The sequence below is a fragment of the Conger conger genome, chromosome 16 (assembly GCF_963514075.1).
Source record: "Conger conger chromosome 16, fConCon1.1, whole genome shotgun sequence".
In the NCBI taxonomy this organism is placed as follows: Eukaryota; Metazoa; Chordata; class Actinopteri; order Anguilliformes; family Congridae; genus Conger; species Conger conger.
The window spans coordinates 18656973-18667703 of NC_083775.1; the positions used below are offsets into that span (position 1 = coordinate 18656973).

Consider the following 10731-nt stretch of genomic DNA (forward strand, 5'->3'; position numbering starts at 1 on the left):
AGCAGTGAACCCCGCCTCATTTCTGTGTCACCACAATTGGAGTCCTTAACAAAAGCATTTTGTTCTTTTCTGAAATTATGTGAAATTGAATTTCTTTCAGAAAAACTAACTGAAGCTAATTGAGCAGAATTTGGAATTCAGAATTGATACAATGATCATGGAAGTAGATGGAGAAGAAGAGGTAGAAGTAGAAGAATGATGGTAAAGACTATAACCACTGTGAATATGCTGAAGATGGGGATGACAACGAAGATACCTAGAACGTTGTTGTTTGAGAAAGATTAAGGTGATTGTGTACAAGAGATGACGGAGGGTAGCGTATGATTGTGTAATACCTCAGTGCCTCATGAACCTGTTGTTCTGGATGGAAACGCTGGGCTTGTAAAATCAAAGTATTATTTTTGTTTTCAGTTCACTGAAGAACAAGGAGCTCTCTCCCATGGTTGGGCACAAGGGCATCCAGGTGCCAGGTCCCACAGTACCCCCTACTGCCTGTCCACAGGGCAGTGCCCAGGCCCAACCCAGCGAGCATAGCCCTCACACTCTACGCAAAGGTACATTATACCTGCCTGTCCAACCGTCTCTAACACTGTCCTTCTGTCCGTCTCATATACGGTGGCGAGGAAGAGTAGGTGAACCCATTGGAATTATCTGGTTTTCTGCATTAATTGGTCATAAAATGTGATTGATGTTCATCTACATAAGTCACAAGTATAGACATAAGCTAATAATGCAAAAACAATTATAATCTTTCATGTATTTATTGAACACATCTATTCAACGTTCACAGTGCTTGTGGAAAAAGTGAGTGAACCCTTGGATTTAATAGCTGGTCAAATCATTAGGATACCTTAATAAACTTGGGAATTCATTTTTCCCTCAATGATGGCATGTTGTCCAGGCCCCAAGGCAGCAAAGCAGCCCCAAATCATGATGTTCCCTCCACCATACATCATCACTGAGATGTTGTTTTGTTGTTGTGGTTTATGTTGTGGAATGTGGTGCCCTTTTTACACCATACATAGTGTTGCGTGTTCTTCTGGGGGAGAGTAGCCACAGTACTGTATCATCACCATTTATAGACAATTTGTCTAACTGTGGACTGATGAATATCTAAACGCTAAATTATTTTGTATCCATTTCCAGCTTTATGCAAATCAACCATTCTTCTGAGATCACATCAGCAGATGCTTCTTGTGAATAGCAAACTCAAAATGTTTGAGTGTCAAGTATTGTCAGGACATCAATGTAGCTCTAACAGACACCTCCAATCTTGTTTCATTGATTGGACTCCAGGCTTGCTAACTCCTGACTCCAATTAGCTTTTGTTAAAGTCATTAGCCTAGAGGTCCACATGCTTTTTCGAACCTACACTGTGAATATTTGAATGATGCATTCAATATAGACAAGAGCAATACAATAATTTTCTCTGTTTTTAGTTAAAGCAGATTGTATTTGTTCATTATTGTAACTTTGATGAAGATCAGACAATATTTAAGACAAATTTATACATAAATGCAGGTCATTCCAAAGGGTTCACTTACTTTTTCTTGCCACTGTCCTATCTGTCTTCCTGTCTCTCATTATCCATCTGTCAGTCTTTCTCTCTGTCTGTATAATTGTTTGTCTGTTGCTATGCCTGTCTCTAACTTTTTTTTTGTATTAGCTATTGTATTGTTGTACTGTATTGTTGTAGGGTATTCTAGCTGCCAACTGTGGTATGCTAGTTTGGAAGTTGATTGTATTCTTCAAGGGTTCTGATTATTTGTATGGTAACACTAGGAACTGTACTGTCCTCTCAGGTCCTCTTCGCCCTTGTACTTGTGTTTGATCTGCAATTCGTTGTATGTCTCTCTGGATAAGAGCGTCTACTAAATGCCATGTAATGTAATGTAATGTAACTGAGTCATATTGTCTGTATATTGACCATTGTTCTATCATTGTACATCTGTCTGTCATCCTCTGTCATTGATATTTTGCTAGTCTATTTGTCTATATACTGTATGTGTATACCGTATAAAATCTAGTTTATTGAGTATATTTGTGTGTGTGGGTGTGTGTGTGTATGTATGCATACTTCCTCTTTCTCTCTCTTCTACAGTGTCGAAGAAGCTGGCTCCCATCCCACCGAAGGTGCCGTACGTTCAGTCGGGGGGGGTGTCGGACCAGTCCACAGGTCACCCGTCCCCCGTCAGCCTGTCCCCGACCCCGCCCAGCACCCCCTCCCCGTACGGACTGGGATGTCCCCCGGGGTACGCCACCATGTCCTCCCCTGGCCAGCCCCCGCCCCCCGGGGGGGCTCACTCCCTGTCCTCCCCACCCTCCCTGACGGGCACGCTCACCAAATCCCGGCCCGCCCCAAAGCCCAGGCAGAGGCCCAGCCTGCCGCCCCCGCAGCCCCCCACCGCCCCGGGACTGTCCAGCACCAGCCCCCAGCCTATGGAGCATACCCTGCTGGACACCATGGCCCCCGGAGAGAGCATGTCCACAGGTAAACCGCTCTCTATTGGTCTCACTGCCTAGTCTGACACCTCCTGTCTGCTTCCTCCACAGGTGAAACTAGAACAGGGGAATACAGAGTAAAGGGGTTAGTGCTTTTGATCAAGGGGGAGGGTTTATTGATTCCGGGAGAGGAGTTATTGATCCAATGAATTTGGTTATTGATCCTGGGAGAAAGGTTATTGATCAAGGAAGAAGGAGAGGGTAGATGTTTTAGTTATGTTTTAAATGATTGATCCAAGAATAACCAAAAAGGGAAGTTATTGGTCCAGAGATAGGGGCTATTGAAATGAAAATAAATTTTTAATTTTGAACTTTTTTTCATTACTTGTGAAAGTGATGTTCTAATTGTACACAATGTGATGACTCGATTGCAAAGTGCATGGTTTGGTAAAATCCTTTATCCTTGGTGGCCTGACAGTTTTTCTGGTACCCGGAGTAAAGCAATAGGAACGTTATCAGCCAAGTCCCGTTTGCATTTCACTGTGTGATATTGCCAAGAAGATTTTGCTCTCTACTGTTTGTTGGTCTGTATTCACTGCCGTTCATTTTAACCCTTTTTCTGGGGAAACCTCATGGGTCTGCTCTTAATCTCCTGTTTTTTACACGTGGTCCCTTACCCAATCTAAATCCTTAATGTACTATAGGATGTGTAGTGATGTTCCACCTTTCAGTAAGGTAGAGAGGAGTAAAATGTTGAAGGTTTCTTTATATCAGCAAAAGTTCACAATCCCTGCCATTTTTGTGAATGCAATTCATGCCCTGTGTTATTATATTAAATATACCCCCCCCCCCTACAAGGACAGGAATCAAAGAGTTGACCAGTGTTTCCCAGGGGACTTTATTCACGATCACACCACACTGCTGTGCATCACAGTGTGCTGATCGACCTTTGGCTTGGCAGGGTTTGTGGGCCCTCGGCCAAGGCAGGGAAAGGGTTAAAAAGCGCTGTCTTTTCAGGGGTACGAGTCCTTTGTCTGTCTGTCTGTTTGTCACTGCACTGTTTTATTTACTGTTTCTTTTCTCGTCGACTGCCGTTGTTGTGCGCTCTGCAGCAGTGTGAGGCTGGGTGTGAGGGGGGAGTTTTAGGGTAAGCCACCGTTCGGGCCTCAGGTCCCCGCCCCCCACCCCTGCCGCTTCCCGCTGTGTGCATACCTGTGCGCGCCCGCGCTGGTGCTCGTGGTCGCGGTCGCGGTCGGGGTCCCTGACCGCTCTGTGGGGGCACGGCCAATGCATGCGGGCCTGGCTGCATGGCTTTTTCCAGAGGAGGCGGAGGGGGGGTGTCCCACGGGCGCCGCCCCTTCCCCCTCCCGTTCCGCTGATGCTTCTGCTGCTTCCGGCCTGGGCCCCACCTCTCCCGGCCCACTGGGAGGCGTCCACCTACGCCCTCCACCCACACCCGCCAACCCCCCTCGCCCATCCCACCCCCACGGTCTCGCCGCCTGCCGCAGTTCATGCAACGAGAGCGCCCGTCCCTCTCCATTTCACCGCTACACACGGGATGTTGTCAGCGACATCTATGCCTTCACTGGAGACAAGCAAACTCTGGCAAAATCTGAATGTGACACTCCGCCTAAAGGCCTAAGCAGAATGATACCAAGAATCTGGTCTCCCCACACTTCTGTTTCTTTATCTTTTTCCCCTCGAGTTATTTGGCCTCCGTGGTCGAATTATGCCTCCAGGAAATGAGGCTATAAGAATATTTATTCACCTTGAGCTGGTTTTCGGCCTATAAGAGTCATTTGACCTTTCCTTGCATTTCACTTTGTCTAATTAAAACTCTTCCCCTGAGATTTTCAGTGGTCCTTGTCCATTTGTGATTTGCCAATCGAGCTCCCACCATTCCTGAAGGTAGTCTCAACTAAAAATGTCCCAGAGGAATATAGTCAGTCCTGTAGGACATGGATCAGTCTTACAGAACATATTTCGATAATAAGCACAAGTATGTTGGATTTTGAATTGGACCTGGGAAACCAGCACAATGCCTTCACTGGCTGTCTCTATCTCTCTTTTTCTCTCTCGCACATTCATTCTGTTTATCCTGAATAACATAAACACACAATATGCACATATACACACACACGCATACACACACACACACATACACACATACACGCACGTATACACACATATATACACGCACACATACACACATACACACACATACATACACGCACACATACACACATACACACGCACACACACACGCATACACAAACACAGACATACGCAAATCACACAGTATGATAACATCCCTGGGTAGAAGACATTAGACATACTGTATGTGTCACCTGCTTCTGGCAATATAACAGCAATGTAATCTGTTTGTAACCGTGTGTGTGTGTGTGTGTGTGTGTGTGCGCGTGTGTGCTTGTGTGTGTCTGTCTGCCAACTAACTCCTGTTCCTCCTCTCTCCTTTTTTTACTTTTATTTTCATCATCATTATTGTCACCACCCTCATAACCACCGTCACTGCCGTGACTGTCATAAACCACGACGCCGTCAGCAGCAGATATCTTTAGCCTGGAAATCCCCTCCTTCAGTGTTGAGTTGGGCAGCCTCCTGGATGAGTTCAGGGTCGCCCCCTGCAGGAAGTCTGTGGCGGTGACGGACGCATCGGAGGGGAGGGCTGAATCCGAGGAGCCAGAGAACACGTTACTATGATAACAGAACGAGCCCGACCACCCCTAACCCCACCGCACACACCCACACACACCCACACACACACACACAACACATACACAACACATACACACAACACACTCCAGCTGTATATAAGAGAATCTTGCCTGCTGAGGCTCCTGGAGAATAATGACTCATCCGGAACCGGAGTTAGATCCTCAACCGTCGGGAAAAGAATCTAATCTCTATAGATAATATATAAATAAAGTATATATGAGTGTATGGCTATAAATGCAACAACCCATGGAAGACTGAACATGGAAGGCAGATTTTATTGTGTTACTCTGTATTTTGTTAACTGTTTATTCTATTGGCTTTATGTTTATATCCTTTTTTTTTTGCTGTCTTGTTTTAAATTGAACTTTTTTTGCATTTTTCAGTTTTTTATTTGCTTTTGTATGCATTTTTTTATTTACCTTAATTTTCTATTCGCCTTATATATTTTACTACTTTTAGCCATTATTGTTTTGCCTTTATCTGCACAAAAGTCTTAAAAAAAGAATAATAAGTTTGCCTCCGCTGTTTGTGTGGAGTCCTGAGGAACTAGACTTCCCATGTTGCACTGCCTCATTTATTGAGCCCGCTCTGTGTCCCGGCCCTGCCCCAGTGCCGGGGCCACCGTTCATTTCACAGATTCTGTGCTCACCACACCGACGCTGGAAGCAGCGTGTGGAAACCTGAAAAAGCTGAATTAACTGGACCTCTTCAGTGGAGTGGAACACGTTCAGCAGAATTTGTTCAGTGGAGCTACTTCAACCTGTGGAATCCTATTCAGTTTCATAGATCTACTGGACGCAAATCAAAACAGCCTCCTCAAAGTGTTCACTAGGGGCAACAAAACTAAGTGGGAAGCTTGGTGAAGTGAATGTCTACAGTATCAGAGGAATGTATCAAAGATCACTCTACTTGAGAAGTAGAATATATTATCTTTGACTGTATTGTATATAGAATGTGTTGAATTGAACTATCTGTGGTTATATGAGTTTAATGTCTGGCTGCATCCATTACGGACATCAACAGACTCTTTTTGAACAAACTATAAAAAAAACCTGGGTTGGATTGGTTTTCCCAGATCTCTCACAATAGCCTCCCTCGCTCAGGTCTTGTCCCACCTGTGGAAAACCAGCCCACATCCCAAAGTCTGTCACCCCTCCCCCCTCCCCCTTTCTTTGCCATAATCTTCACTGATGCCCAGTTGGAACCTTGAATAACCAAAACAGAACAGGAAACAAAAACTTGAACCTTTGAGTCAAAGCAGGAAGCCTACTTTCCCCCCAGGTTTTCTGACCAGGAAGCAGCAGTGGATTGTGGGAGTTTTAGTGCTTGTTTATCTTTTTTTGGGAGGGACTGCTTGTTTTAAGCTGCTTTTCCGCCTGCAAATTGTGCATAACTGTAAAATGTCCCCTGCACTGTGGTGTTAATCTGTCCCCTCAGTTAATGCTATAGCTGTTTGACTTTTACAACTGACACTCACATACGCATGCACACTCACACATACACCGACTCTCTCTGCCTTGCCACTGCTTACACAGAAACACTTACCCACTTTCTCCACAGCAGACCTTGAGCCACGCGAGTGTTGGCAGGTGCCAAAGTCGGACTGACCCAGTATGGCGCGTTCACCTTATCGTGGAATTGTCCACAACCGGAGCCCAAATGGGGGTCTGCTTGAAATTACCTGCAGTCTGAGGCTGAGTTCTCACACTTCAGAGTCATACAATTGAGAAAAACAACATTTTGACAGAGGTAAAAATTGGTTGAATTGTTCTTGTTGAGCAATGATTATCAATTATCTTGAATAGCTGAAAGACACTCGCATAGCTTAGCATTTTGCTAATGTGCTAGTGTGCTTTGCTGATCTGAAGGCATCATGGGAACCTGCAGAAAAGCAGACTAAATGAGAACCAGAGAGGCTCGCCCGGCTCCAGCTCTGCAGTGGAAACAAGGTGATAAATGTACTTGCAGGGAACAGGGTCCTCTTGATGCGTGAGTGGGGTTTGTAGTTCCAGGATGTGTAGTTCTTTTTTGTTTTCTCAGGAGGTCAGCTGAAATTTATTTGTAGTTCAAAAATAGTGGAAGTATGGATATTTCTTGGGAATGTGATGCAATATATGAAAATACATAATTGTTATAATTATTATTATAGTATTTATGATACATTTACATTTTAGGAGATATTTTTTAAATGAAGTGTTTAAATGAGGAAGTTGACAGTGGTGCAGAGTGGACATTGTTGCCACCTGCCGCTGAAGTGAATTCTGAAAACAGACTCTTTAGCGCGTCACCTGTAGAACCTGGCATTCAGCAGCTGAAGTCCTATGTAGAACCATGCCTACAGAACCCAACATGCACAATCTGGCCTTCAGAAACTGAACTACAGTACAAAACCAGCTTCATTAGGTCTCGCTGCATAGAACAGAACGCATATAGATCCAGACTCCGAGCCCAATGCTAAGTATAGAAACATGCCTTGAACCCAGCCCTCAGAATTTAAAGTAGAGAACCAGTCCCTCCGATTAAAAACTGGAATTTTGGAAGCTGAAGCACATAACCCCTTGGACCCCAGCCTCCAGAACCCCATCTTCACGACTGTAAGGGACAAAAGGGTGGTGGCGAACCGATCAGCAGGAAAAGGGGGGAACTGGCCTGGGACGGGAGACTCCGTCACATCCCCGCACGTGTCCAAACAGTCTCAGTAAAGTCTCAGAGTCCAGAGACGGCCGGATTCACACCACTCACACTGCCTTCAAATGCTGCTCTCTCTACCCTTCATCTCAAGTGCTCCAGCTCCCGAGCTCACCACAGTCACAATGTGAATACATCGCCTTGTACATAGACATGCATTTGCCTACCTGCAGGGAGAATTCCTGACACAAAATAGATAAATATATATAAATATGAACATATGTGTAAATATGAAAGGTAGTGTTTTTTTTTGTGTTCCTGACAAAATATTGCTAGACTCACAGCTATTTAGAAAATGCATTAAGCTTTTGCCCAGTATGCAAATCTGTGGCTGCAGTGTGGAAATGTTACAGTGAGAATGAATACAATGGCGTGGTACTTATCCTAATTCATTAGGACTTTCTGATTGTGAACCTGGACATTTGTGGAAGTTTTAATTTTGAGGGTGCATAAGGAGACCTGAGTGTAAGGGGCTTTATTTTTGAGGTGCGCTTATAAAATGTTCTCTCTCACTTCTATTACCGAACTGTAAAATTCACATCCTCTTATCTAGAATTGTAACACTCATCATCTCAATACTGTACAAAATTGTAAAATGCACTGTCCCATTCTAATTCAGAATCGTAGAAAACGGTCTCTCGCTATAATCCTGAACCTTAAATTGCACTTTCATCCCCTCATTGCAACCAGGCATGGTAGGATTCATACTCTTATCCAGAGATCCAATGAATTTTGCTGTATCCCTCTCACTGAGTTATAGAATTCGCCCTCACGTTTTTAGTATGGAGAAGTGAATCTTAATAAGTGTGGTTTCTCTCAGCTGTTCATCTGTCACAGTTCTCTTTCTATTCCGTTTCTGCTCCACCTTCGTTGTTTGGATGAGTGCACAGTGCTGGTGCAGGCAGGGCTTGACCTTCAGTGTTCACCTGCTCAGCTGAACTGGATCTAGCCCATACAGACCCAATTACCCCCACCATTTTGGAATTAGAATGCCCCAAGAAACTTCATCCTGAATTGCCCAGGTAACGCATACCGTTTGCGACCACCAGAGGGTGTTGACTAGACCCTGAGTCACAGAAAATACACTTGCTGCACAGTGTCTGAGCCTGTTCATTTCAGTCAGTGAGGACTTGTTACGGTCTTTTGGACTTCTTCTGGTCTGTATCCGGCCATCGACCCCTCTCTCTCTGTCCTTTTATTGTCCTTCCAGCCTGTGTCTCCAGGAAGTTCATCCCCTGAGCCAATCAGGCAGTAGCTCAGTCACAATCCCAAATTTAGAAATCACCTGCCACGCGAAGTGTTATTATTTATTACATGAAGTGAATTAATTTTGCTCTGCCTTTTTCATGCTCTGTGCCAATTTAAACACATTTTTACTGTTTGTCAGTTTTTAGGTCGCCTGGAATAACAGGGAAATGAAGTGATATATTCTCAAAACACACAACTAGTGATTTAGGCTAGGTTTTACCTTGCCGAGGCCCAGTAATATATGAATTACATTTATTCATATTGCTGATGACAATGGTTATGACATGTTGAAAAGTATTGATGGTGATAGCAATGTGTGCCCTTCATTTTGTTGTGGACGTAATTAAGGTGATGGACAATTTTTCTGTAAACGCACATCAGTCTGTAATGATTTGATAAACATGCTGTAACTACAGGGAAAATTGTCTTTATAGCCGCCAGTGTGTATGTACAGTATGGATTGAGTGCAGCTTTCTCAAAAGAGGTAATCCCATGGCAAACATTTAAAAAAACCCATGAACTGTGGTAGAGAGACCCATGCTTTTCCTGAATGTTCTCTGAAAGATGGTACAAATCTCTTTTTTTGTCCCAGTGTGTAGGTGGAATGTGGAATGTAGTTTATGACCCTGTAAAATTCACAAATCATCTCTGGCAATCTGAAAAATAATTAAAACTGAAATTAAACTTGTCTTCTCGAGTGTTAAGGCCTGAATGGGGGGGGTTGTTGGGTCAATGCATTTGAATTGGACATGCGATTCGTTATGCAATTGACAGCATGGTTCTGTGTCCTACTTACCATAAACCTACAATATGCCCTGTTGTTGTCATATCTATGTAATGTAATTGGCCCTTACATGACAACAGTTCCTATTTTTATAGACTTTTAAAACTGAGAAAAGGACAGCAAATTAAAGTTGCAGTCGCAAATCCCTTATCTCGTAAATATAAGAAATATAAAATCCCTTATATTTACGGTTTACATTTCATTAACCTTGGTTTGAGTACTCTTTAGAATTGTTCTGCCTTTGGTGCAGTATTTATGTTTCACCTGCAGATGTTGCCATTTTGCTGAAACGCAGTGATGCCAGATGACCAGCCACACCAGATTGACAGGTATTCTAGAGCACGTGTGCCATGTTAAACCACAGCAGGTCTCAGATATAAGAACATATATGCTATGCGGCTGGTTTATCTTAAATCACACATAATTTAGGAGTAACAGAAGATTACTGAAACAGTGACCCATTGGTATTTCACCTCAAAAGATGCCTTTGTGTTTAGGTGGTGGATTTAAATTGAGATTTATGTTGCAGCTCTCAATATCTTATGACTAGACTGCAGCTGGCGTCAATAAATCATAAAGTATGACAATATCAGTATTAGAGAGTCCATCAGAACAGCTGACCATGTAGAAGGCAACATTATCTAACTACTTTCTTCGATAAAGTAACTTTTCATGAAATTATGTTGTGTTACTAATATATATTTACCATTTTAGTTGTATTTAATTCACTTTTTTTTTTTCTCATGGATAAATGTCCATTCCATTTTTTCATTATTTTTGCCCCTTGCTACTGGCTGGAAACTCAGTGAACCTTTGGTTTTTTTCACTTGGTA

General features: G+C 43.4%; 1 protein-coding gene across 1 annotated transcript in view; it reads left to right on the plus strand.

The window, feature by feature from the left end:
* Positions 1-9802, plus strand: part of arhgap44a (Rho GTPase activating protein 44a) — a 45866-nt gene extending 36064 nt beyond the window's left edge. The window contains exons 19-21 of the mRNA XM_061224986.1: positions 412-554; positions 2102-2491; positions 5009-9802. Coding sequence (XP_061080970.1) covers positions 412-554; positions 2102-2491; positions 5009-5163 — 688 coding nt within the window. The 3' untranslated portion in view covers positions 5164-9802. The remainder of the gene's footprint in view (positions 1-411; positions 555-2101; positions 2492-5008) is intronic.
* Positions 9803-10731: the final 929 nt, after the last annotated feature.